Below are 23,871 nucleotides of genomic sequence, written 5' to 3'. Positions count from 1 at the left end.
TTCCAGTCACAATTTACCTTCCATGAACATGGGTGATAGCAACTGTATACTATATTCCACATAAAGTCTCAGAAGTATCTCAGGTGATAAACCCTAGACCACATTTGGTGTTTTCATGCATGCATGAGCTAGAGCTTTGCAATCCTCCTGTGATCAACAACCATGCAAGATATTTTTCCTTATAATTAATTTGCAGCTGATAGAATTTCTGCAGTAAATTATTAGTTCTTAAAAGCATGCCCTTGCACTTTGTGCTACTGCATTTCATCCTAGTTATATTATTCCTATCCTTATGGTCACCCAGTTCTTACCATATTTATTCCACTACTTTTCTCTCATGGTAATAACTCCCAAATCTTTTCCATCATCAAATTTCATTAGCACATTTCTACATTTTGTGTCATTCTTCAATTGATTGCTAAAATCAGCCTCAGACTGATTCCTGAGGAACCTCACCATTTTTTCTCTACTTGTTCTCTGCTTCTTAGAAATATTCTCAGGTATTTATATGGTCCTCATGAGTCCATGTACACGAGTCCCTGAAACTTCATTAAAAACTCAGTCCAGAAATTTGGTCTTCCTGTTTTATATGTCTGTAAATTTCATGAACACTTCATTACAGTGTTACATAGAAATCATACAACACAATAGCACTTACAGAGATCGATGTATCAATTTAGATAAGAATTGAAGTTAAAATAAAATACATTAAAAGTATTCATGCATCTACTTAATCATTAGCTTTTGATGCTTCTGAAAGACCATGCCAGGTCTAAAGAAGGGCTAAGCAAATGATGAGTTCACAAGAGTCTCAAAGTAACATCCTCTGTGGATAGCTGTACCAGTAATGCAGTAAATAAAACATGATAAAAATACCTGGTTACAATTCCTGTCTTGCAGTGAACTCCAGAATGCACAGCAGGCTTTGTAACATTTCCGAGCTCTGTATGCTGCTAGTCACCACACCTACCTTCTCTTCCCACGTCTGGAACATCAAGAGAAGATCCTGAACCCTGACTAAGAACTAATATTTTATACATCAAGCCACCATATATCAGAAAAGGCTCTCCCCTGAGGGCTCTCTAGGGCCACCAGGTTTGTTTTAGGTATAACTCAAACATCTCATGATGAGGAGTTCAAAATTTGTGCTGGCAGGAATTAAGGACCCCCCCTCCCCACAACGTTATCAACATCAGCACAGTAATACAATTCTTTGTCTGTACCTGATACTTCTGTGATTACAAAATGGGAAACTGAAGAAGGTCCTTGTATAATACTGCCTCTCCTCCAGTGTGTGGAATATTGAAACCTGAGGCCTTAAATGCAGGAACCAGTAACCCCGTTTTCTTTTTACTTCCCTGGGAATGGCACAGCTGGGGAAACAGGCTTCATTTGACTGTTACCTCTTTACCACCCAATGTGTGGAAGGCAGAGAAACTGCCTCATCAGGTCAACTAAAGGAGAGAGAGAAGTCCTACCACTTACAAAAACTGACTGGAATAGGCCTGGTTTCTTTTGGATGAAAATTTCATTACTTCAGCTCCTCTGCCTGTTGACCCCACAAGCAAAGCATTCATCAATGACAGATCAGATGGGGCCAAGCCCAGCACAATCCTGGAACATGAGGTTACCACAAGCCTTACACACTTCTGTGGGGAATCCCAACAGTACCAGGTGCTGAGCAAGATTCTGCCAGGAACACCAGACAAAGCTTATGTTCTCAGCAGGAGTCAGATCTATATATAGGTAGATGACAGCATTGCTATGTTTGTCCTCAAACAGGTTTCAGAATCCTCCCTGTCATGACAGCAAATGTCCTTGCCACAAGAAGACATTAGAACAATCCCTAACTGTGCTTGATAATTCATAAATGCTCTCAGAAACTAAACTAAAACAGAACAACAAGCAACAGTTATTTTTTCTACCTTTGGACATTTTTCACAGAAAACATAATGCTGCTTCTTATCTAGAAGATGTAAAATCCTCCTACACAGATATATATGATCGCTCTTTTTGCCCTTCCTGTCCATCTGCAAATAGACAGTTCTACTACCCACATTTAAGGGGAGGATCATGCTTCTAAACATTTAGTAGGACACTTGTTGGTGTTATTCTATACAATCTCCTCCAGCACCTCTCTTTTTTTCAAGCAACAAAGCCACGCATCAGAACATACTCTGCCCCACACTGTCATACTTAACAGCAGCCAATGAGATGTTTCAGTAACTTGTCACTTTCAAATGACCTCCTATCTTGCTCTCAGGATGTGATAACCTTGAGCAGAGATTATTATTAGAGGTAAAAATTCTATCACCAAAAATAAAAGCACAAAAATGAAACAACTAGTTTTATGGAGAGGCAGCACTGAGATATTCCTACCCAGCCTTTCCTGGATAGTTTAACATATGCTTATACCCACTTCTTTGGAAATGCAAAGAACTAAAAGATTAATTTTAGAATTCAATAGCAGGCACCCTGAGTTAAGACAGAGAGGCATTTTAGAAGCATGACTTGACCAAAGAACAGCTTACATCACCAGATTAAAGAATAACAATGGACACTACAGCTTATGCTTTATACTGATCCAACAGGTCAGGCATTTAGGTAAACTCTCAGTCTGTGCAACTATCTCCTTTCTGTGCCAACTAGTTGTTAAGGCAGCCCACAGTTAGACAAAAGTCCAGGGTCCTTTCTCTAGGGTCCTCTTATCTCCTCACACTCATTCATAGTGTGGCACTAAACATACATCCTCCATATTTTAACCAATATTAGCTGCTAGTCAAAACTCAAATATGCAGAAATCTCTCACCTCAGATTCCCATGTTTTTGAAGAATCTGCAGCAAGTTAAACTGAGATCCTGAGTCTGTTTTTTGAAGGAACGGCTCTCCTCCATCTCCAGTTTTCTTGTCGAGTTTTTCTGGCAACCTCTCCTTACAAGCAGTTTTCACCAAGTCAGACAGCTTTGGCTTGCTTTTCACCTGGGTGTCCGAAAGAGAGCCAACAGTTCTATCTAGCTCTTCATCTTCACCTGCATCCACCTCCTCTTCCTCCTCACCTTGTGCATCTGACTTGAGGGACAGCTTTGTTGTTTCTGATGCCCCTGTAGTGTAGGAGAAATCGCCTATGCTGGTTAAGAAAAAAAAAAGAAGTGGGGAGGACTGCCCTGCTATTTATACCCTTTGGTTTACTTCTAAACTCTCTTCTGCTAGAAGGACAGAACAACACAATTTTAGGATGGCATCTTAACTATTGCTGGCCTTTATTATTCTTTCTGCCTTTCTGCTTGTGTATCGAACAGTTGAGAAGCCCATTTTCCCAATATCAGAGAAGACAGACCAAGATTCTTGTCTTAACTTTACAAATGGAAAAAAAAAAAAAAAACGGAGAAACAAAGGCATTTTCCTATATTTTATCCTAATCTTTACATATATATACTGGCATATATATATATACACTTACACTTGACATATATGCTCAATTTTTGTACTTTTGTGCATCAGAAAAATCAAAGCTATGAAACCTAAACTTCTACGCGTGGCAATAAAGATCACATACCTTAACATAGCACCAAAAATCATTTTATAACATACAATCTCTCCCATTGCAGTCAGTATCACATAGCTACTAGAATGAATTTAGATAATGGCTTCAGGAACAGCCACTTGTGAGGATCATTAACCTCTGTACTCTTTTAAGTTTTTCCCACATCAGTTCGGATAAGAAGGATTTCTCTCTTTGCAACAGCTTAGAGTCAATGCTGTGTAGGAGAACCAGCCTGGAAGGTCCCAAGTTTTCATCTTTCTCTGAAAAGCTGGAGGACTATAGAGGCACACATACTGTTGAATTCTTGTACCCCAAATGCAACCACAAGCTCATCTTCAAGAAAATATTGATTACCTTTAGTCATATACCTGGGGATGTGGAATGGTGCGAATGAAATTCTAGGCACTAAGGAAGCAGGAAGCTCATAAGAGGAATGAAGTGAAAACTATTAACACTTGAAATGAAAACTATTAACTTCAACCTGTGAATCCCTTTAGGGACTACAAAGGCCAGAACAACCCCATTCACCTGCATTTCAAATTAAGAAGTCCTTGCTTGCTTGTTTTTGACTAGCCACTCATCTAAGACCCTAGCCATGCATACCTGATGATCTTGTCCGTGCTGCTCTAGCCTTGCCATGACATCGCCGGCGCTTCCGTAACTCCAGTGAAACAAGCTTTCTCTCATAAAAGAGAGCATGAGAGTCTACAGCTTCCAGCCTCATATCCAGCCTTCCATTAAGACCTGCTCTGGGAAGCATAATACACAGACATCCTCAATCTCCCTTTATACTTCCCTCCCTGATGATACAAGAGACTTAGTAGATTAAATTTCTTCAAGAAACAGTTTTCCTGACACAGGGAAGAAATATTTATGATCAGTCTAACCTTGCTCTATTTAAAGCCTGTGAAAGTTTGAAGGGAGTCTTGCAAGTACTTTACAGAACATCATCTCTCAAAGCCCCAAAACGCACTTAGCTAGTGTCATGCTTTCATGACTAAGCAGCATCTGTCCATCATGCAGCAGGTCAAGGCACAATTAATAGGGAAAATTGAATTGCAAGAGTACAAAACAATGGACAGGAGTGGGAAGAGAGCACATGGACCCGAGTCCTGTCTTCTGAACCTTTCACGTAGACAGCTTGTTCTTCACTGTTTGGTCAGAGATAAGAATTTTAACATAATCTAAGTGAAAAATTACAACCTTTCTACAAGTTCTTCCTAAACCAAGGGAGAAGGAGCCCTGCCAGATTCCTTAAGGGAGACAAACAACAACTTCTGCCAGTGCACAAAGATCCAGCAAAGTGCTCTTTATGATATAAGTGGGAACATCCACAGAAAATTCCTGTTGCTCCATTTATGTTTTAGATCTAGCAAAGTGAATATAGGTATATGAAGTCCAAACCCCTTATGCATTACAGGATCTTTTGAGAGAGTTCAATGGTGAGGCTTATCAATGTGGTAGGAATGCCAAAGTAGGAAGCCTAAGAGGAGCAACTTTAAGGTCCAATCCAACAAAACTTAAGCTCTCCACCTGCTGGGATACTCTTTGCTCACTGTATTTACTTTCCTAAAATTAGTTTGAAGGATTTCAGGTAGAGAACGCATTGACCCAGGACTTGGAAGATGAAGCGGTGGAAATCTAAATTTAGAATAAATCCTACAAAGTACAAATTATTTAATTAAGAAGCCATTTACCGGGATCTCCCAGTGATGAAGTCTCTTTTCGTCTTGCCCCTACAAAGGGAAAAACGGCAAAAATTACCTTCCATTCTGGATCATCAACTGGATTAAAAAGCCTCTGAAGTCTTTCAGGTGTACAGTGAAAAGGCCAAATTTACAGAATTCCTTGTGAGTTCTATCTTAAAGGAGAAAAAAAAGGCTCAAAAAGAGGAAATCTGAGCAGCTGTTCTACAACTGATGCTTGCATCTTGTCTGGCTTAAATTGGAGAAGGTGTCATTTGGAGCTACCCTCTAGACACACCCCTGAAAGTACACAGAAAACAACCCAAAAAACCCAAAAAAAACCCCACAAACAAACCACCTTACAGTGCTGATGCAGGAAGAGCTTCTGTAAATATTGTCTCCTCAATCAGCAATCCTAGCCTTACTCTGTAGTTACTTTATTGCGGATCCCAATTTGGATAAGAAAAACCATTGAGAAGGAAGGGTGTTAAACACACTATGAAAGATATTGCATACAACTCTCAATGGAAGTTCAGCTAGTGGCATGAACTGTCATTTCCACCCAAGCACAGCCCAGAGAAAGAGGCATCAAATCATGCTTGCACAGGTCAAGAGATAGGGATACTAAACCTTTGGAGTAAATTTCAGTGCTTACTTTACATGAAGACAAGCTCTAATCTGACTTTAAATTTGAAACAAAAGCTAAGCAAGGACCACCTATAATCCCTTCATAGAGAAACCTAGGTGCTTGAAGGTTTTTCATGCCTATAGTCATCTTTTTACTCCAACAACTCCCATGCCTTTTGTGTATTGTCCTTTCTGCCCTTGGATTCAGAAGCACAACACATAAAAATGTGAGAAACCTCCACAGTCACTGGCACGCTAGAGAAGAGACACACAGCTATTACCACCCCTGTAAATCACAGACCAGTGTTTATAACATTGGATAAGTGAGGAATCAATCCCTTTCATGCTGTTTGTGCCCTTTGCCTCCCTCCCAAATAGAAAAGCTTTCTACCTGTCCTGAAACAGACGTGTAGCCAGCATGTAGTTCATTGATGTCTTGTGCTCTAAAAAGGATCTAGAAAATCAAAATATAGGATGTATCAAGATAGAGCTCAACACAATGAAAGGCAGCTTAATACAGAAATAAATTATCTATAAAGAACATCCCAGAAGTGGATTGAGACAATATGCTGTACCATAACAGAAAAGAGGAAAGGAGGAGAGCTATCACTTCTCAGCTGAAGTTCCTGGTGAGGCAAGAGACACAGAGAAACATTACAGACTGGAAAAAAATTAGAACAGCGTAATATAGTATCAATCACAGGATGTAGCCCTATATTGTGTTTATGGCCTAATGACAGAGTACACAGTATGTGCAGCTCTAGGATGTAAAAGCAGATAGCAGGAATGGATTATCTGAAGTGAAGACATTTTTATTCTGACAGAAGAGCAACATCAGAAACAATGCTTGATAGCCTTCCATAAGGTGCAGTTAGGCAAAGCAGCAGCAGTTAAAAACAAGGGATCAGAAAAATGCATCCTCAACACTAAAATAAACTCTACCAAAACCCTCAATATGTGTCTTTCTGATTGCTAAGCTGGTTGATCTACATATACCTAACGCAGAATATCCCTCAACACAGAGCATCAGTGCAACACCAAGCCATCCTATTGGATTCTTATTCTTACCCATAAAGGTCCCACGTTAATGGGGTAGGGAATATCCGGATGAAGCCTCCTCTCCGTTCATTCTCCTCTCTCACTCGATGAAGAACTTTTATCTTGGAATAAAAAGAGAAAAAAAAAAAATAGCAAGCAAAATAGATACGATGAAGAATGAACCCTAGAAAAATCTCTGAGTTTCAGAGGACAGGACTATTACTGCAGTCCTGGGAGTGGGCTGGGTACACATGATATCCTTAAGCAATTTTTTCCTGCATTCTGAAGGAGTCTATCACACCTGGCATGACTGAGGGCAAGGTCAGTACCAGCAGTAAAACTCAGAAGTTCTGTTTCAAAAATTATACTTCTGTCATGTTTTTCATATACATGCACTTGCTTTTTGCTGAGCAAATAACCCCACATATTGCATGAAATCCAAGGTAAATAAAAGGTATTTAATAGCCTACTTACCTCCTCCATGGAGAGACCTAGCACAGAGCTGCCTTGCCTTCCTGTTGCTTTTTCCCTGCCTGAGGGCAGTGGGTTTTTAATTTCAGCATCACTGGCAGACAGAGGACGGGTACGCTGTAGAGACAGTGTGAAACCAGATTTTACCCTTTTCCTCTCTCAACTTACTTTAAAAAAAAGTTACATTCAAACTCCAGGATCCTGTTCCCAGCAGAATCTACACTCCAGAGTACTACAGCCAGAATTCACAATTCCACACTTCAGCTGTTGAAGAGTCCACACAGCAGCGGGCACGAAGTGTGAGTATTCACATTCCTAGTTTTTAACACAGCAGGACTCAATTCAGGCATCAGTGCCAGTATTTACACCCCTGGCCCCTGCCAGAAAAACATGAGACATATCCAAAAGCACCAAAGCCAGGATTTCATATAGAAAAATTCTAACCCAAGGGGCACCAAAGCCAGCTTCACACTTACAGGCCCCAAATACACTTGGATTCACACCTCAATGGTACCAGAACCATGATTCTCTGTTCCAGTTGTGTTGTTACACTAGAAGAACAGAACTGTAATTCACTGATGAGATAAAGTTGCAGGGGAAAAGTGAAAAATTCAGTTCACCACCTGTAATTCTTTTGTTACTATACTGCTGGATCTCGACTTGCTACTTCTCACAATTAATGGACAGATCTTGTATATGTACATAGATATATCATGCAAATTTGCAGACACATGCAAATTTAAAAAATAAGAAATAATTTGCAGACAGTCTCTCCAAGCTCATTCTTAACCTGATGGGCAGTCCTGATCAATTCTAACAAAGGACAGGAAATCAAAGTGTCTTCAAATTAGCAGGATTATAAAATCTTAAAATCCCAGCAAGACTGAAATCTTTAAACATGTTCTCAAGTACATTTTAGCTGGTCTTAGGCCCAGTTCAGATAAACTACCTCTGTAAAAATAGCATTAAGAGTCTAGCTGAGAAGGTCTCATGCCTTTATACAAAATTCAAATTTTCTTTTATCACTATACTGAGCAAAGAACGCACAGAGAGACTTCTTAATCTAGAAAGAAGAGAAAAAGATGAGAAACTTTAAGCTGGATGACCAGGGGAATATCCCATAGTGCTCAGATACAAATAAAACTCATGGCAAGATCATGTTGTAACTTTATTTGTAAAGACTATTGGAACTGAATTCCATTCTCCTTGTTTCATTAGAAATTGTAAGCGGCTATTCATAACTTGCAGATGAAGCAATTGCAAAAGGAACAGGCATTGCACTAGAATGGGTTACACTGCAATGATTGGCACAGAAAGATCCAAAGAGAAAACAGACATAGCAGGTGCCAGCTGAAACATTTTGTTAAGCCTAATGAAAACTGATTAAATAAAACAAGAGGAAACGAGACAATCTGGATGAGAAGGTAGGAGACACAAGCATTTGCAGAAGAAATAAAAATGTCAGTAGTCAAACAGGTTTGCTTGATGCTGCAGATGGCATTAAGTTGAAAGGCTTTTAGTCTTTCTTCCTAACCTGGCCTCCATTTCAAAAAGCACAGCTCAACAACTTTAATAACTTCCTCTAAAATCTTCTGCTAGGTAACCTCCTCTTAAAAACCATTTCCTGACACTACCATAACAATCATCATGTGAGAACTGCTGCTCAAAGAGAATATTACAGGAAATTTTTCATCCTATCAGATGATCTCCTTTACTAAGGAAATACTTCAATGAAATAATCTCAATTGTCTGGATACAATGGAGATGATATCATTGATTTCATACAGAAAATGTATACCTACATATTGGCAGCTCTGGCTCCTATGACTAGTGAAGCTCTGGCTCCTATCTGAGAACAAACTATACTACTGTCAAAATGCTAGAAAAAAACTCTAACTTTACTGAACTTCTGCACAAACACTTTTTTCAGTGTTTCACTGCAGAATTCTCTCTGGCTGTAGCACAAATGTCTCTAACTTCACAAAGATCTTGTTTCCTTTTTGATCCAGCTTATCTTTAAAAGTACAGATAAATCCAACCACTTTGTTTTATCTCCAAATTCTGTGAGCATCTCTGGTTTCCACATGATTCTAATTATCCTAAGCAGCAGTTGGCACACTGACAGCAGTTGGCACAAAGATCCTTCCTACTCTCTATGAAACCTCATTATTCCATAAGACTCTCTTCTCAGCCTCAGCTAAACTAACACAGAATGATACAAACAGCAGCGCATAGAATGAATTAGGTTCTCAAGATGATTCCATCTGTCCTACCTTTCTTCCTGCTGGGAAACCTCAAAAAAAAAAAAAACAACAAAAAACAAACAAACAAACAAAAAAAGAACCATCACTATCATGTTCATGCAGGAAGCCCAGCAGCAAAATAATGCCTACCATGTCCCCACACAGCCAGGTGCTTAGAATTGTAAACTAACATTGATTTGTCCATATGGCTTGCAAGGAGGATGCCAAATATGACATTTAGAAAGGTGGATCAGTCTGATTTATGCTAACAATAGTTCTACATTTTTCCACTATCTTTAAGAATTCCTTCTTATCTATTTTGACCCAGTTGACTCAAATTTTTGCAGTTTCCTTCAGATGACTGTCTCACAGAAAACATTTACTTCTTTTATAGGGCCACCTGAATTTTGTCCATACAGATTCACCTGTGCTATCCTTTCCATTCAGACTTATTCCATTGCCTGTAGTACACAAGACAAAAATTCCTCCTCCTCCTCCTTTTTGGTGTGACACTCCCATTTATTGCTGCTTTCACCAGCAATTCCTTTGTTTTTGCACTTTCCTTTTCAATGACCTACTAAATCCAGAACACTGTGCTGCCAGTCTTCATCATTTGATGACCAGAGCGACAACTTTATCTTTAAACATCTATATCCAATTTCTTTAAAATGCAGTTCAGAAATACTTGTAGGCTTAAAAACTTTGAGGGATTTGACCCAGCTGACCTTGACTCTCAGCACACCTCACCTACTTTTTTTTAAGCTGCTAGAACTGATGTAAATGTTTTTCCAACCTTTGCTCTTGCCACATGGAAACGTATGCCAGTACCTATCCATTTCCTCTTTTCTTGTTGACTTCGTCCCTCCACCAGGCTACTTAGCTGCAAAATATATTTTGGGACCAATTGTGCCAAAAGTATTGTACAAGGTAACATTTGAAATTGCATCCCTTATACTGGTGAAGGGAGCTGAAGGTTACTTACCAACCTGGTGTTTGCTGTTTGCGACTGCGCAGACACAGGACGCTGCAAGAGACACACAAAGAGAATAAAACCCTTGTGTTCTCCAAGACACTATCATCCCTGCCCGAGTTACAGAGGAGAGATGAGTACCCTAAAACAAAATGGTATAACCGAAGTCCAGAGATATAGCTAACAGCTTCTACCATCTCAGTTCAGATCTTCCTCATATCCTCTGCAAATGTATCCTGTCCCCATTCCAAATGCTAACCTCAGATGTGCTCAACCGTGCAAAATGCATCTGGACATACGTATAATTTTCAAAAGCACACAGAAAAGAGCTCTGCAGAATGGATGAATTAACTCAACTCTCATGACCAAAATTCATATTTTTGTAAGATAAGAATTACCCAGAGGAAAATATTTAATAGCTATGTATTACAGAGAAACAGATGCTGTCAAGTAGAATTGTTCATAGAACAGAGAAGGTAAAAAAAGTCATAAAAATCCTGACATTCCAGAAGCCATTTCATTTAAATATCTCAACAATATTCCAGTTCTTGTGAAGGAACAAGATGCTTTTTAACATTCCAAAACAGGTGTAGAAACATCAGCAGAGTGTCAAAAAGTACCCTGTATTACTTATCTAGCATCAGGCCTACAAGCAAGACCAGTTTAATGACAGGGGTAGGTTCAAAAGAAAACTATTATCATAGGAGCTTCAATCTTTCTTGCCTTCAGTGGTATTCAATCTCTCCAATGCCCAAGAGGAGCAAATGGTGTAAGAAAGGATTCTCAAGAGACCTATCTATCACTTCAAGATGTGCTACTGCCAAGTTCTTCTCTACAGTTGGTCTATACAAAACAGGTCAAGGTCTCTTTATTGCTTACGATTAATTGAAAAAGCTCCAACCCAAATCAACAATAAGTTACAAAGGAAGCAGCTAAATTGTTCATTTCCCTAGAGGGAGAAATTCTCAGAGTGTCAAACCAAAGAAATTGCACAAGGAACTTGCAGTCCAGTCTGATGAAACTCAGAAAACAGAGTAACTATCTCATGACCAAGAACGCTGGTATCAGCATTTCTTTCCCAAGAACCAACTTTTACAATGATTAAAGATGGCCTACATGAATGATCAAAACTTAAGACATCATGAAGGAGTTAAGAAAAACAAAACAGGTTCAAAGTACCCTTTGCAACTGAGAATGGGAACAGAAGTATCAAAGATCCAACAATACGACATAAAATGCATTCAGCAAAGAGCAGGCCAAAACATTCTTGAACCATGGAAAAATCTATACACCTATTTAGCCATGGGATTTCCATTTAGGTACTGAAGAAGAACATGCTGTAAAACTTTATCACTGGATTAGAAGCCTGTTCCTTGTAAAGCTAGGTACGGGGGACCTGTCCCAAAAGATAAATTAATCCCACCTCAACCATCACTCTGTCATATGAATCTTTGCACATTTCAACGAGCCAGGCCTTACACCTATTTGTAGTTTTTTAAGCAAAATAAATCTGTAAATTTAAAGCCTCCTTAAAGATTCAATGCTTCCCAACAGCTCAATTTTCTGAGACTGTCTTGTATAATTTTTTTCAGATAGAAGATGTCAAATCATCAGGGTCTGATTGCATTACTCAGAGAGAGGTTACTTTTTCTGGAATGGTTCCTAATTTATCCAAGGTACCTTCTGCCTGCCACAAAGAGCACCTTTATGGTCAGAGGGATCTGTATGAAAACCTATCTATTAAATTGGCCTTAGAAGCTTTGGACTCAGCCACGCATCTTATAGATACTCAAATCTCACCTTACCAGCTATTCACCTCTCTCCCAGTGACTCATGACTCCGAGTTTTACAAGCAGCAAAACGTTGCAATTTCTGTGAGTTTTCCCTATACCAAAAAGGACAGTGTATTGGTACACTGTCACTGAACAAAAATGACTTCTCATTTCCTAAGTCAACTTGAGCTAAAGAACCATGTTGCATGTCCCTCACAGGAGCATATGCATCAGCTGCAGAGAATGTCAGGATACACCGTTTGCCTATTTGCCTGAGGAGAAATGCATTTGAAAGTCCAAATGACATAGGGGATCTCCCTGCCTTTTGTGAGTGCTCCACTTCCACAGATATTTATGGAATACATCTCATAACCAGAAAAAGATAGAGAACAACTGCTCTGCAGTGTTACAGTGCTAAGAAAGCACTTTCTCAGCAGAAAAGGTAATGAACAGTCACAGCAAGCCACACGAGGCATCAGTCCAAAGATCCACGGGAAAGGAAGTGAGAGATTCCAAGAGTGAATGGGAAAGAAGGCTTAAATTTCAAATGCAAAAAGCTCTTTCTGCCTAGAAGGAGGTCTTGGAGACATTCATAAAGCTCTAGGGTTCTGGAAGGTTGTTGCCCACAACAAAACAAAAGTGGCTGAACATAGCTCAGGTGCATCCCGAGTCTCTTCTGTAGTTATCCTAGAAATCCAAACAACCTCACTCCCTCACTGGCTCCCTCAGCTGTGAGCCAAATTCAATGAGACTGACTTTCCTGCTATCCTCCTCAGCTCTGGCTTGTTGAAGTCACTTACCTGCAGCTTCTGGTATGGATTTCTCCTGACAGATTCAGATGAATGATAAATGGCGCGGCTTGACCGCTGGCCTGGATCCTGGCACACGAAGCCTATGGGCATCAGGAGCCACATGAGAACTTTAAGACAGGCAAACCCTGAAATATAAACCTAGCATTCCTGTTAATGATCTCAGTCTATACATGACCTTCCTGTCCCTGCCCAAGGGCCAAAAAGGATGCTTTTTCTTTTTTTATACCTTGCTTTGTTTAATCCCAAACTGTACATTGCGTTACATTTTTTGAATAAAACTGGAACTTGCTTCAAAACCAAGTACTTAAATCAATAAGATGGGTTACTGAATAGCAGCATAGAGATAGGCTCCATTTCTTAAATAGCTGAGCAGACTACCTGATGACAATTCTGCGTCTTTTAGTATTAGGGTTGTGTCAAGTAACTGAACCAAGATGTCCTAAGAATGCCTAAAAGGTGCTGTGCACTAGACAGTCATGCAGCTTTCACAATCATGACTCCACTTCTAACATAACCTAACCAGAACCCACACATTCAACCTAAAAAAAAATGCATGAATACTGATTCTGAGGGCTAAACAGAAGTCACCTGCTAAAGAGAAAGAGTAGTGTCTTCAAATACCAAACTAGGGACTCTTAATACCACCTAAGCATCACAAACAGACAGATTATTCTGAAGCTGAAATGTCCATGTATAACTTTCCAGTGCTAAATATAGTTGCTCTCCTTTAACTAGAGTTCTCCTCTATTACACTTATCTAATAACATGCAGCTCATAAACCTACCTTTTACTGGTTTTAAATGAGGAAAAGATTGAAGGAGCTTTTTATTACACTCACCTACAAGAGTGAACATATCTGAGAGCATGCTAGCTTTGATCTTCAGGTCCAAAGGAGCATCACTATCCCCACATGCAACAGAGGACAAGAGGAATTATTCGTCTGGCATTAAATTAGAGGAATGCATCAATATGCAAGATATCTTCCAATACAGTTTCTTTGTATTGGTCCTTAACACAGACATAATCAACATGGGAGGAAAACTAGGTGATTTTCACACACATAGGTAAAGACAAAACAGCAACAGATTAATCTGTTTCTGTTCATCCTTTTTCACAGCTTTAGTCTTCTAATGCAGCAATGTATGGCCTTGTTTTAGCTCTGCTTGGCTAGAAGCGCTTTCTTTGAATGTACCTATGCTACATTTCATGGAGTAGATTGAGGTTGCTGCCATAGAATTCTTAAAAACCACAATTACTTATGCCTCTTCCACATAAAATCATAAAATAGATGGGTTAGTTCTAACGGATGGGAACAAATGATTAGGGAAGGTGATAGACATGAAGAGGTCAGACAGTGGGGACAGATGGGAAGCATCCATAATTTTATCCAGTGGAAAAAAAAAAATTAAAAAAAAAAAATCAATGAATACAGTTCAGATCAGACAGGCAAAGTCTGATTCCTTGGGAGCAGTGAAATCAGCCATCTTCTACAGCACAGTAATAGATGCCAACAGCCTGGACAAAGAAAATGGCAACCATAACAAAGCAGAGCAAAGGATGCAGATGTGAGTTAGAGTTTTAAGTAATAAAGGATGCAAATAATTCAGTGTGTATGTATGTGAGCACAAACCACCAAACCAGGAAATTAAATATTGTGGAAACATTCTAGTTGCACCTGAAAACAAAATGGGTACTATGGAAGCTAGAATTATGAACATTGTGTGAAAAAAATTTTTATGCAGGATAAAGGATGATGGAAAAAAAAGACAAAAATCAAGAGGAAGGTCAGATATGGCTATTCCAGGAACATATAACTTAAAGCTTGTTTATACTGCCATAACTGAAATATTACTCACGGTACTACAAAAGTGTATTGTGCATCTGTGCTCCTGTAAAGTTAAACAGTAGTCCAGCAAACACATATAGTTGGAGATTTAAAAAAATAAATCCTCAAGCTTCATTAGAGTATGAGTGTCAGCATAAGGGTCAAGACAACACTCACTCTTTAGATTTTTAGCTAAAGACAGTACCAGACCAAAAATTTGAGCCCAAGCATACATCTACGTAATCAAGTCAAACATAATGCCTGAACTCTGCTTGGACTCCAAAATCTTAAAGTTTCTACTCAGCCAAGCAGATTGAAAGCCCACACAATAGTCTGGAGAGTTTCAAAATTTATCTATGATGGGAGATTATGAAGTGTTAACAATGATGATGGACTGTGGAGGAGAAATAATTAAAAAGAAAATGGAATCCCAACTGGGTTCTTTCAAACCCTATTGCTGCAATAAGTTTGTTTATGCAAAGGGAAAAGCAAAGGATTATCCTCCCTGTCAATTAGCAGTAGAACAAATACTCTGCAGGCATCATGAAATCATGCCCTCCTAGGACCACAAGTTTCAAGGACAACCATCTCTAGCAACAGTCCCAGCCTCATATTAAACTGGGAATCGCTTACCAGGCCAATGATGGGGATAGGTTCACTTCCAATAGCCAGGGCTTGAGAGTGTCATCAATAAGGACATCAAAACCATACAGCTCTGAAAACACAGCAGACACTGTAAGTTTACCTTACTGCACCTTTAAACATTCAGATAAGGTCCAACATTAGTCTCTGTCAGGCCATTTCTATCTATATAATTTATGTTAAATCCAGTGAACTCTCTAAGGCTGAACAAATAATAACATTCCACGAGTGGGAAATTTCACTTCCTCAGAAACAAGATTAAAAATATTCTGTTTGTGGGGGAAAAAGGCAAGCAGAAAATGAGTCGTAGGAAAGAATTATATAAAAAAACTAAACTCTTTGCTGTCCGCAAACTGCAGTTCATGCAGAACTCTACTACTTGTTTTCTGAATTTCTTGAATTGACACAAGCACAGCAGGTCCAATCTACTTCTTCCATTGGATCCTGGAAACAACCGAACTTCATTCTCCCTTTCACTTTTTAATCCCTAAACTCACTGTTCCAGTCAGCTATAGAAAATCTTGCTTCTTTCAAGCATCAGCTGCCTTTCAATTATCGCTGTATGTTTTTCTGCAATATCCCCCCGGGAGTACAAAAGCCTTCTCCTCGGCAGCTCCCTCTACATGAACAACCTCCCATAACTCTTGATCTTATTGACAGCTTGCCACTTTGCAGCAAACCACTATAGAAATACTTTTTCCTTAGTTTCTAAAACATTCATAACATATTACATCTGCTAGATGTGTTCTGCTCTACACAGGTCAGATTGAAGCCAGCTTCCCATTCCAAGACTGATTTTACTATTCCACTCTATACACACGTTCTCTCTAGTTTGGAAAGATTTGCAAGAAAGATGCTACACAAAGACAATTGTAAATCAGAAGTTGGCATTAATGCAATTCCCTCTTCCAGCATTAAGAAATATAGTTAATGATCATCAGGGCAACTTATGCACATTTTTTCAAAACACTGCAGAACAGGGTATTGGCAGAGAAGAAGGATTTCCATGGAATTAACCAGTTCCCTAGTGCCTGGAGTGAAAGCAGGAGAATTTCTTTGCCATGCTGCTTTCCTTGAATTCTAGCCTTGGCCTTTTGTCACCTGCCTGACGTTGATGCTGGCTCTGGGGAGCTGGACTGCTTGACAAGATCTTCCTATGCAGACAGCTGTGCGAAAGCTCATGTAGCTTATAATGGGAAGTTAATGAGCTGTGGGGGGGACTTGGAAGGGGAGGAAATGGCAGCAAAGTGAGTATTGCCTGCTCACTCTTCTAGACTGTGGAGCCAGACGTTGAGTGGGAAGCAAAAGAGCAGAGAGTTAAGGAGTTGGTTCACTCCAAAGAAATGAGGCTGAATCTACATTTGGCTCTCTTGCTCCCCAGACGGGAAAGGCTACAGTAGAGGGAAAAGGAGGAGGTAGGGATTACAAGTATAAACATTAGCAAAGCATTTTGACCAGGAGAAACTTCTGATTATTTTAATACACTATTTCAAAATACAATCTCAGGTTTGGTGAAGACCTGTGACTCTTAATGGCATAGCAAACTCCAGTAGACAGGCAGCTCATGCCCAAGGCAGAGAAGCAATGAGTGGGCCTGTGGCAGCTGCTGGTCTGCGACCTCCCAACCCCAGCCAGGAAACAGAGCATTTTGTTTTTACTAGCTGTTGCTTTTGCTGCTGGCCATTCCCTCCCTCTGCCCCTCAAAGGACCTTTGCTAGTATTTTGGCTCCTCTGACTTTGTCCTCCTCTCTCACACTTTTCTCCCCTCCAAACTACTTGCTCTTTAAACCTCCCTCTTTCCCATCCAGTCACTCACTCACTCCATCCACTTTTACAAATACATATGGGAAACCTCTTGACCTTAGCTAGCCCTGACCATGCTGCTGGTGCTTTACACTCCTTTCCCTTGTGTCTGCCTTGCTTATTAGGACAGCAAGCTCTTCACGGTATCCCTGTTGACTCAATTCCATTGTTAAACACAGACACCTAATGCCATCTGCAATGCCTTAGGGTCTCCTAGGAAGACTCCACTGCTGCTCCATAATGCCCCAAGTTTCATGTATTCTAGGTCATATCTACAACCCCTAGACAGATGTCTGCTACCTCAGGGCACGAGGAGCTACACAATATCCATGTTCTGGCAAGAGAATCAAGCCTCACAGGTTCCCACATAGGGCTTAGCACAAAGGGGTTCTCAAGTCTGCCTGGGATACTAGGGCACAAACAGAAGATAAATTACCTGCGGTTTCAACTATCCCAGAAATATCTCCTTGGCCCTCTTCCACATTTGGAAAATGCAATACCTAGATTAAACACAGAAGAAGTATCCTTTCTACTGTGAAACTCCACTACCATTTGTAAAAATAAATACACAGGCAGCACAAAGATGTAGCATCACATGAGCACAGCAAGATCAGAAGTATAGCCTCTGCAATTACCAACTTAAGCAAGCTTGTCATTTCCCTCTAGAGAGAGTAAAGAAAATAGAATGACTGAGAAACACATGCCTCAGGCTGTGGCAATGGTAGGTTTATGACAATCCACCTTGTACCACTATTGTTATTAAGGGAAGAATAGAAGAAACTAAGATAGCGAGTTTCCACAGTGCCTTCCCTTGCTCCCCTCCTCTTGCTACTACAATCCACAAAAACATGTTTCACCCTTGACGTTTGCTAAAGAGATTGGGATTATATCAGGAGGTACCAGCTGTTGCCAAGACTCAGCAGGAACAGCCTGCCTCTCCCCTCCAACCCCCATAGAGAAGTCACTGCTGACCGAGCTTCCCATCCTCCCAAGAGAAGGGCTAGCTTCAGACTAAAGTTTAACAGCAACAGTTCAGCCAGAGATTTTTTTTTGCCAATGTCATTATTTAAGACTGAGGAAGGCTAGAGACATGGTCTCAAGCTTTTTGGTTCTGGCAAACTACCATGTATTCCAAGTTTGGTTTATAATCCTGTCAAAGACTGCACTGGCACTCCCTTTTAGAAAATCTCCCCAAAGAATTTGCTATTCTCTGTAAGTCTAGAAACTAAGTCACAAGTGATAGCCTGGTAGCGCAAACAATGTTTTCATGATTTTGCATAGAATGAATAAGCTCAGTTCCTAGAGGGTCGCAATTATTGTGGTCATAATTCTAGTCTTTGTTTTCAGCTTGTTCACTGAACAAAAAAGAAGAAAGCTTTACTGCAAAGTACATATTCTGCAACTGAATGGAGGCAACCTGAGGTTATGAAGGGACACATATACACTGAAAAAAGCTGCACAGTATGCAACTCTTTTGCTTTTGCAATAAAAAATGATTTTCTCATTTTAAGCAGGAGCATATTTAAGGACATTCCTAATCCAAGGAACTACACCTATGCCACTGAAATTCAAGTCTTCCCTTTTTCCTGCCTACTTCTTCTGTGCTTTATAAAGGAAGGAATCCTGCAGACCGTGCTTATAGACAACTTGTATCAAGGAGCTTCAGTTAGAAAAGTTAACTGTGCTACAATTTCATCCAAAGCAGCAACCAGTCAGTGCAAGGGAGAAAAACTTCTAAAAGTATAGTGATGGACGTACTCCTTTGTTGAACATATTGCCAAACTTGAGGCTTCAGAGACTACATAGTATTTTGTAAATGAACTCCATCACTTTATCTAGTGATGGTACAGTACCCGCTTCAACTCTGGTAGAGCACATCTTAACAGTTACGGGGACATGAACAAATCTACATCTTGGGGTCTATCACAATCAGGTCCCAAATCATTCCCATTACTCTACAAAAGGCCAACGTAACAGTTTAGGCTTTGATAAGCAAAAGGCCATACTGTGTCATATCAAGTAATAGAACAGAAGCTTCTACTTCGGACACCAAAGGCTTTGGGGAAAGTACTGGTACTGTAGTCTTGTGCAGTAATTTGCCTTGCACTCCAAATAATACAGCTTAACTCCCTTTTTAGAGAACTTTGTTTCATCAGAGAAAGGCTTTATCTCTCAGTGTTATTATAGGAAAGGACCCAACAAGAGGGGACAGAATTATTCCACATGTTAGTGTTCTTGTCTACTTCACAAGATGCAGCCTGCACCTGCCAGAGTTTGTCACACTAGCTTGGCCAAACTGTAATTACCTCATTTAGAGGCACTTTTTCCACAATAAGTAACCAGAGAAAGTCCATCACTTATGACTTCTCAACCTTTTTTCCTTCTCCTGGAGCCTGAAGGACACTTAGTCACATTCCCAATAAAGTCTTCAGAAATGGATTAATTTCAGGGTGCCTATGCAGAATCATAGAGTGTCTTGAGTTGGAAGGGGCCCATAAGGATCATGAAGTCCAAATCCCTGCTCCTCGCAGGATTACCTAAAACTAAATCATATGACTAAGAGCATCGTCCAGATGCTCCTTGAACTCTGACAGGGTTGGTGCCCTTGAGGAGCCTGTTCCAGTGACCGACCACCCTCTCAGTGAAGAACCTTTTCCTAATGCCCAGTCTGAACTTCCCCTGACACAGCTTCATTCCATTTCCTCATGTCCTATCACTGGTCACCAGAGAGAAGAGATGAGCACCTCCCCCTCCGCTGCCCCTCTTGAGGAAGTTGTAGACTGCTATGAGATCACCCCTCAGCCTTCTCTTCTCCAAGCTGAACAAGCCAAGTGACCTCAGCTGCTCCTCGTAAGTCTTGCCCTTGAGACCTTTCAACATCTTGGTTGCCCTCCTTCATAAACCACTACTTTCTTTGAAGGAAAGATTACAGTTGGACTCATCACCTGTACCAAAATCAGACTTGGAATCATCCTTCTATTCTGAAGTCAGAAAACCTAATAAGGCCATCTTCAAGACTAACAGCAAAGAACAGGAGTCTTGGTGCAAATTGGGCTGCCTTTATAAACCTAAATAATTACCCATGAAGGAGAAAGTTCTTCAACCCAGCATGTGAGATCATAGTGAGTGAAGAGGTTAACATCCCAATAACCTCCTTTGGACATCACTTAGCTTCCCTTACGTCACTGGGAAACAGCAGAGTAGATACGCTGCCACTTGTTCTTCAACAAACCTAGGTGGCCAAATTAAGAAAATGTAGTAGCAGGTAGATCAAAATAAAAGCCAACAGACTCCATAGATACGTGGGTACATGACGTGAAGGAGAAAGAGAGTATGTTTCCTGACTTCATTAGCCCAAGTTCTTCTGATTTCAAGATCCTAAATCCCAACAACCTTAGCCCCAAACAAACTAAGAGACAATAACCTGGTGTTCCTCACTTCCATGTTCCCATCTATCTGCTAAAGACCTCAACATCCCTACCAGAACCAATGAGAAGCCAGGGTTGATTCAGACTTTGGTAACACAAGTCCACCGATGATAAATTGACAATGCTGATCATTTCTTTATAGCTGGTTTTGGAAGACTTAATTCTTCCTAGGTCTGCCCCAGCACCCTGAAAAAGAAAACTGGTGCTACCAAGCTGAGAACAGCTTCCTAAAGAAAACAGAAAGCTTCTGCAGCAACAGAGATCCTGACTCTCTCAGCTCAGCTGCGGGTATTAAGTCATCAACTATCAGTTAGGTACCATTTAGAGCTATGAAGTGACAAGTAAGGAAAACAGAGCAGAGATAGACTCCTACTCCTACAGGAGTTACCATTAGAAGAACTATCCCTTGAACTCATTTTACCTTTCAGACTCCGCTGACAGCTTTGTTAAATTCTGAAGATATAGTTATATTACAAAACCTATCTTGGCACATTGGATCATCAAAAGACCTGTTCTGGAAGGTACAAAGCTCCTGAATCTGATGGTAGCCAGAGGGCTCTAAGGACAACCTTTTTCAGATTCAAAATCTGGCTTTAAAGCAAAGACTGACAGTAAGGATATAAAAATAGAATGGATTAAGCTTTGCAAAAACAATGTAAGTGTACTGTTCTGCTTTTCCTTGACATGTCATCTATGAAACCAGAAAACAATATAGGATATGTGTATCGTGTATGTATGGCTGACCTAAGTCTCTAAGCAGGGACTCACCCATACTCATGTCAAGCAAGTCTGCACAGCAATTCCTTAAGAATCTCAAAATTCTAGTGTCCTGCAAAATTCATTATGGAGCAGACCAGCACTGTTCAATACTAAAAAAGGCTACCATTCACCCAAACAGGTCAACTGCTACTACTACTAAAAGTAAATGCTCATGAAGAGCAGCAACACAGATGGTTGAGAAAGGGTCATGAGATACAAATGAAGACTTTTTTAAGCATTTAGCTCCATGTCAGCACCACTCAAGTAGTACAATAGTTTATTGTTTGCTCCATACCATCTTAATGTAGATGTGATTAGAAGCATAAGCCTGACCAATTCAGCCTTAGCACACAGGAGCAGCCAAGTAAGAAACTCATTGCTTTGGTGGGATCAACAGGCCTATTATCATATCCTGCCTTCTTGATTGCAGAAGAGCTCAACAGTGTCACAGCTGGGTTGAGTAGAGCTGGGAATGAAACTGGGGACTTAAATCTATTGCTTCTTCAGGATCATGTTTCAGTGAGTACAGAAAATGGTGCTAGACTGGATGCTGGCAAAAATATGTGCTGCACCTAGTTGCCTTCATTTCATCCCTACTAAACCATCCTACAGAGAGATTTTTCAGTCTGTCTGAGAGCAAGTCTCACTACCTTTTGTAGCCTACCCAGAAGTGCTTACTCCAGGATTAATGCAGTCTTTAATTGGCTTGGGCACATGTACCCCTATCATACCTCCTGCTCCCACACTGAGATGTCATGTCCCTCACAGGCAGTGCAAAATCCAGTTTCTCTTAAAGAAGGCTCCAGAGGCAACCAACAACTCAACTGGTGACCAGCTTCAGGACAATGCAGTTGTTCAGAGTCCTGCAGCATGCTCTCCTCTGGGGCTACTGGTTAAGGCAATTTTTACTTGCAGCTTAATTTTACATGAGGAATTATTAGCTAATCATAAAGAACAAAATAGAGGCTTGAGATCACATTGTTAATAACAATGCATGAACAAGGCTGCAACAAAATCATGTAGTACTTACACCACTTTGTGATGTACTTCAGACAAACAAAACTACTGAGCATCCCAAGTCCTCTGAGAACTGATGATTACTAGAATGCAGTAAACAGCTGACATGACATGGCCAAAAGGGGACTCACTACAATCTTTCCACAAATTGTCAGTAGCACTCCACTTTGACATTAGAAAAAGAATCATCTTGACCTACCACTCTCACTTTCTAGGCAAGCATGGGTAGCTGGAACCATACAGTCTCACAAGTCTTATTTTAGAACATGAAGAAGCCATGAATGGAGTGTCTTCCCTCAAATCTAGAAAACAAGTATATTACATTAAAAAAAAAAATTTACTTGGGAATGAAGGACCACAGCAGTGCTACACTGTTAGATAAATAAAATGGGCAACCTAATCTAGACAAATAAGTACTTGTGATTTAATTTTTAGCAAGAAGGTGGCAATTGTGCTGGAGTCCTATTCCCTGGAACAGCATTACTAAGACTAGAGTAGAATACACATTGTTAGTCATGTTTTTCTAGAAGTTTTCCAAACAAGGCCTACCTCTGTATCTGAATCTCAGACACAGGTTTCTGAAGTCTGAGACACTTTTCAAATGATCAGTCTTTCTCAGGACACACATACAGTTTCATTGTTCACAGCCCAAAATGGAAAAAAAAAAAAAGCTCTTGGGAGCCTCTGCATGCTGCCTTGAAATCTTCATTGCCAGTTTTCTCCCTCATGTTAACAGCTATGAACTCAGCCATTCTGAATGTTTCCAGCTAGAAAAACTGTCTTTTTTTACAACAGGGTTAAAAGTGGCACAACCAAAGAGTGTCAGAACAAGACACATGGATGAAGAATGAGCCATACAACATGACAAGGGCAGTTCAAATCCTTGGGACAAGGACCACCACTTAATTGTGGGGGAAGGTGGCAGAAAGTACTGAGATCTGGAAATGCCTCAGGCTCCCTAGGGAAGCAGTATGGCTCCTACTTAAGCTCTCTTTCCTGGGAAGCTCTTAATTTATGTTTACAGTGAAATAAATGGAACAAAACAGTTTATTTGTGGGGGAGCATCTGAGAGGGTGGTTAGTGCAGCCCTGGGGAGGCAGCAGGAAGTGGGATAACCTCAGAGCCAGGCCCAGCAAAAAGTACATGAGGAACATTAGTTTCCACATACACAGCTCAGAAGAATCTAGAGACACAACTGAGGAAGGAAAAGGGAGAAGCAAAAAAAGAGGCAGTTA

At 40.3% G+C, this 23,871-nt stretch overlaps 1 protein-coding gene across 6 annotated transcripts in view; it reads right to left on the bottom strand.

Annotated features, from left to right (window-relative positions):
- TTLL5 (tubulin tyrosine ligase like 5) overlaps window positions 1-23,871 on the bottom strand; it is a 147,618-nt gene that overhangs the window by 91,286 nt on the left and 32,461 nt on the right. For all 6 annotated transcript variants that reach the window (XM_052782769.1, XM_052782768.1, XM_052782771.1 and 3 more), the window contains 10 exons: window positions 15,621-15,702; window positions 14,001-14,062; window positions 13,151-13,242; window positions 10,591-10,632; window positions 7,369-7,482; window positions 6,925-7,016; window positions 6,248-6,310; window positions 5,242-5,280; window positions 4,148-4,293; window positions 2,810-3,101 (listed from right to left, as the gene is read on the bottom strand). In XM_052782769.1, coding sequence (XP_052638729.1) covers window positions 2,810-3,101; window positions 4,148-4,293; window positions 5,242-5,280; window positions 6,248-6,310; window positions 6,925-7,016; window positions 7,369-7,482; window positions 10,591-10,632; window positions 13,151-13,242; window positions 14,001-14,062; window positions 15,621-15,702 — 1,024 coding nt within the window. The remainder of the gene's footprint in view (window positions 1-2,809; window positions 3,102-4,147; window positions 4,294-5,241; window positions 5,281-6,247; window positions 6,311-6,924; window positions 7,017-7,368; window positions 7,483-10,590; window positions 10,633-13,150; window positions 13,243-14,000; window positions 14,063-15,620; window positions 15,703-23,871) is intronic.

This window comes from Harpia harpyja, chromosome 3 (genome assembly GCF_026419915.1).
Source record: "Harpia harpyja isolate bHarHar1 chromosome 3, bHarHar1 primary haplotype, whole genome shotgun sequence".
Taxonomy (NCBI): Eukaryota; Metazoa; Chordata; class Aves; order Accipitriformes; family Accipitridae; genus Harpia; species Harpia harpyja.
Note: the sequence above shows the minus strand (reverse complement) of the source record. Positions and strands in the feature narration are given on the sequence as shown.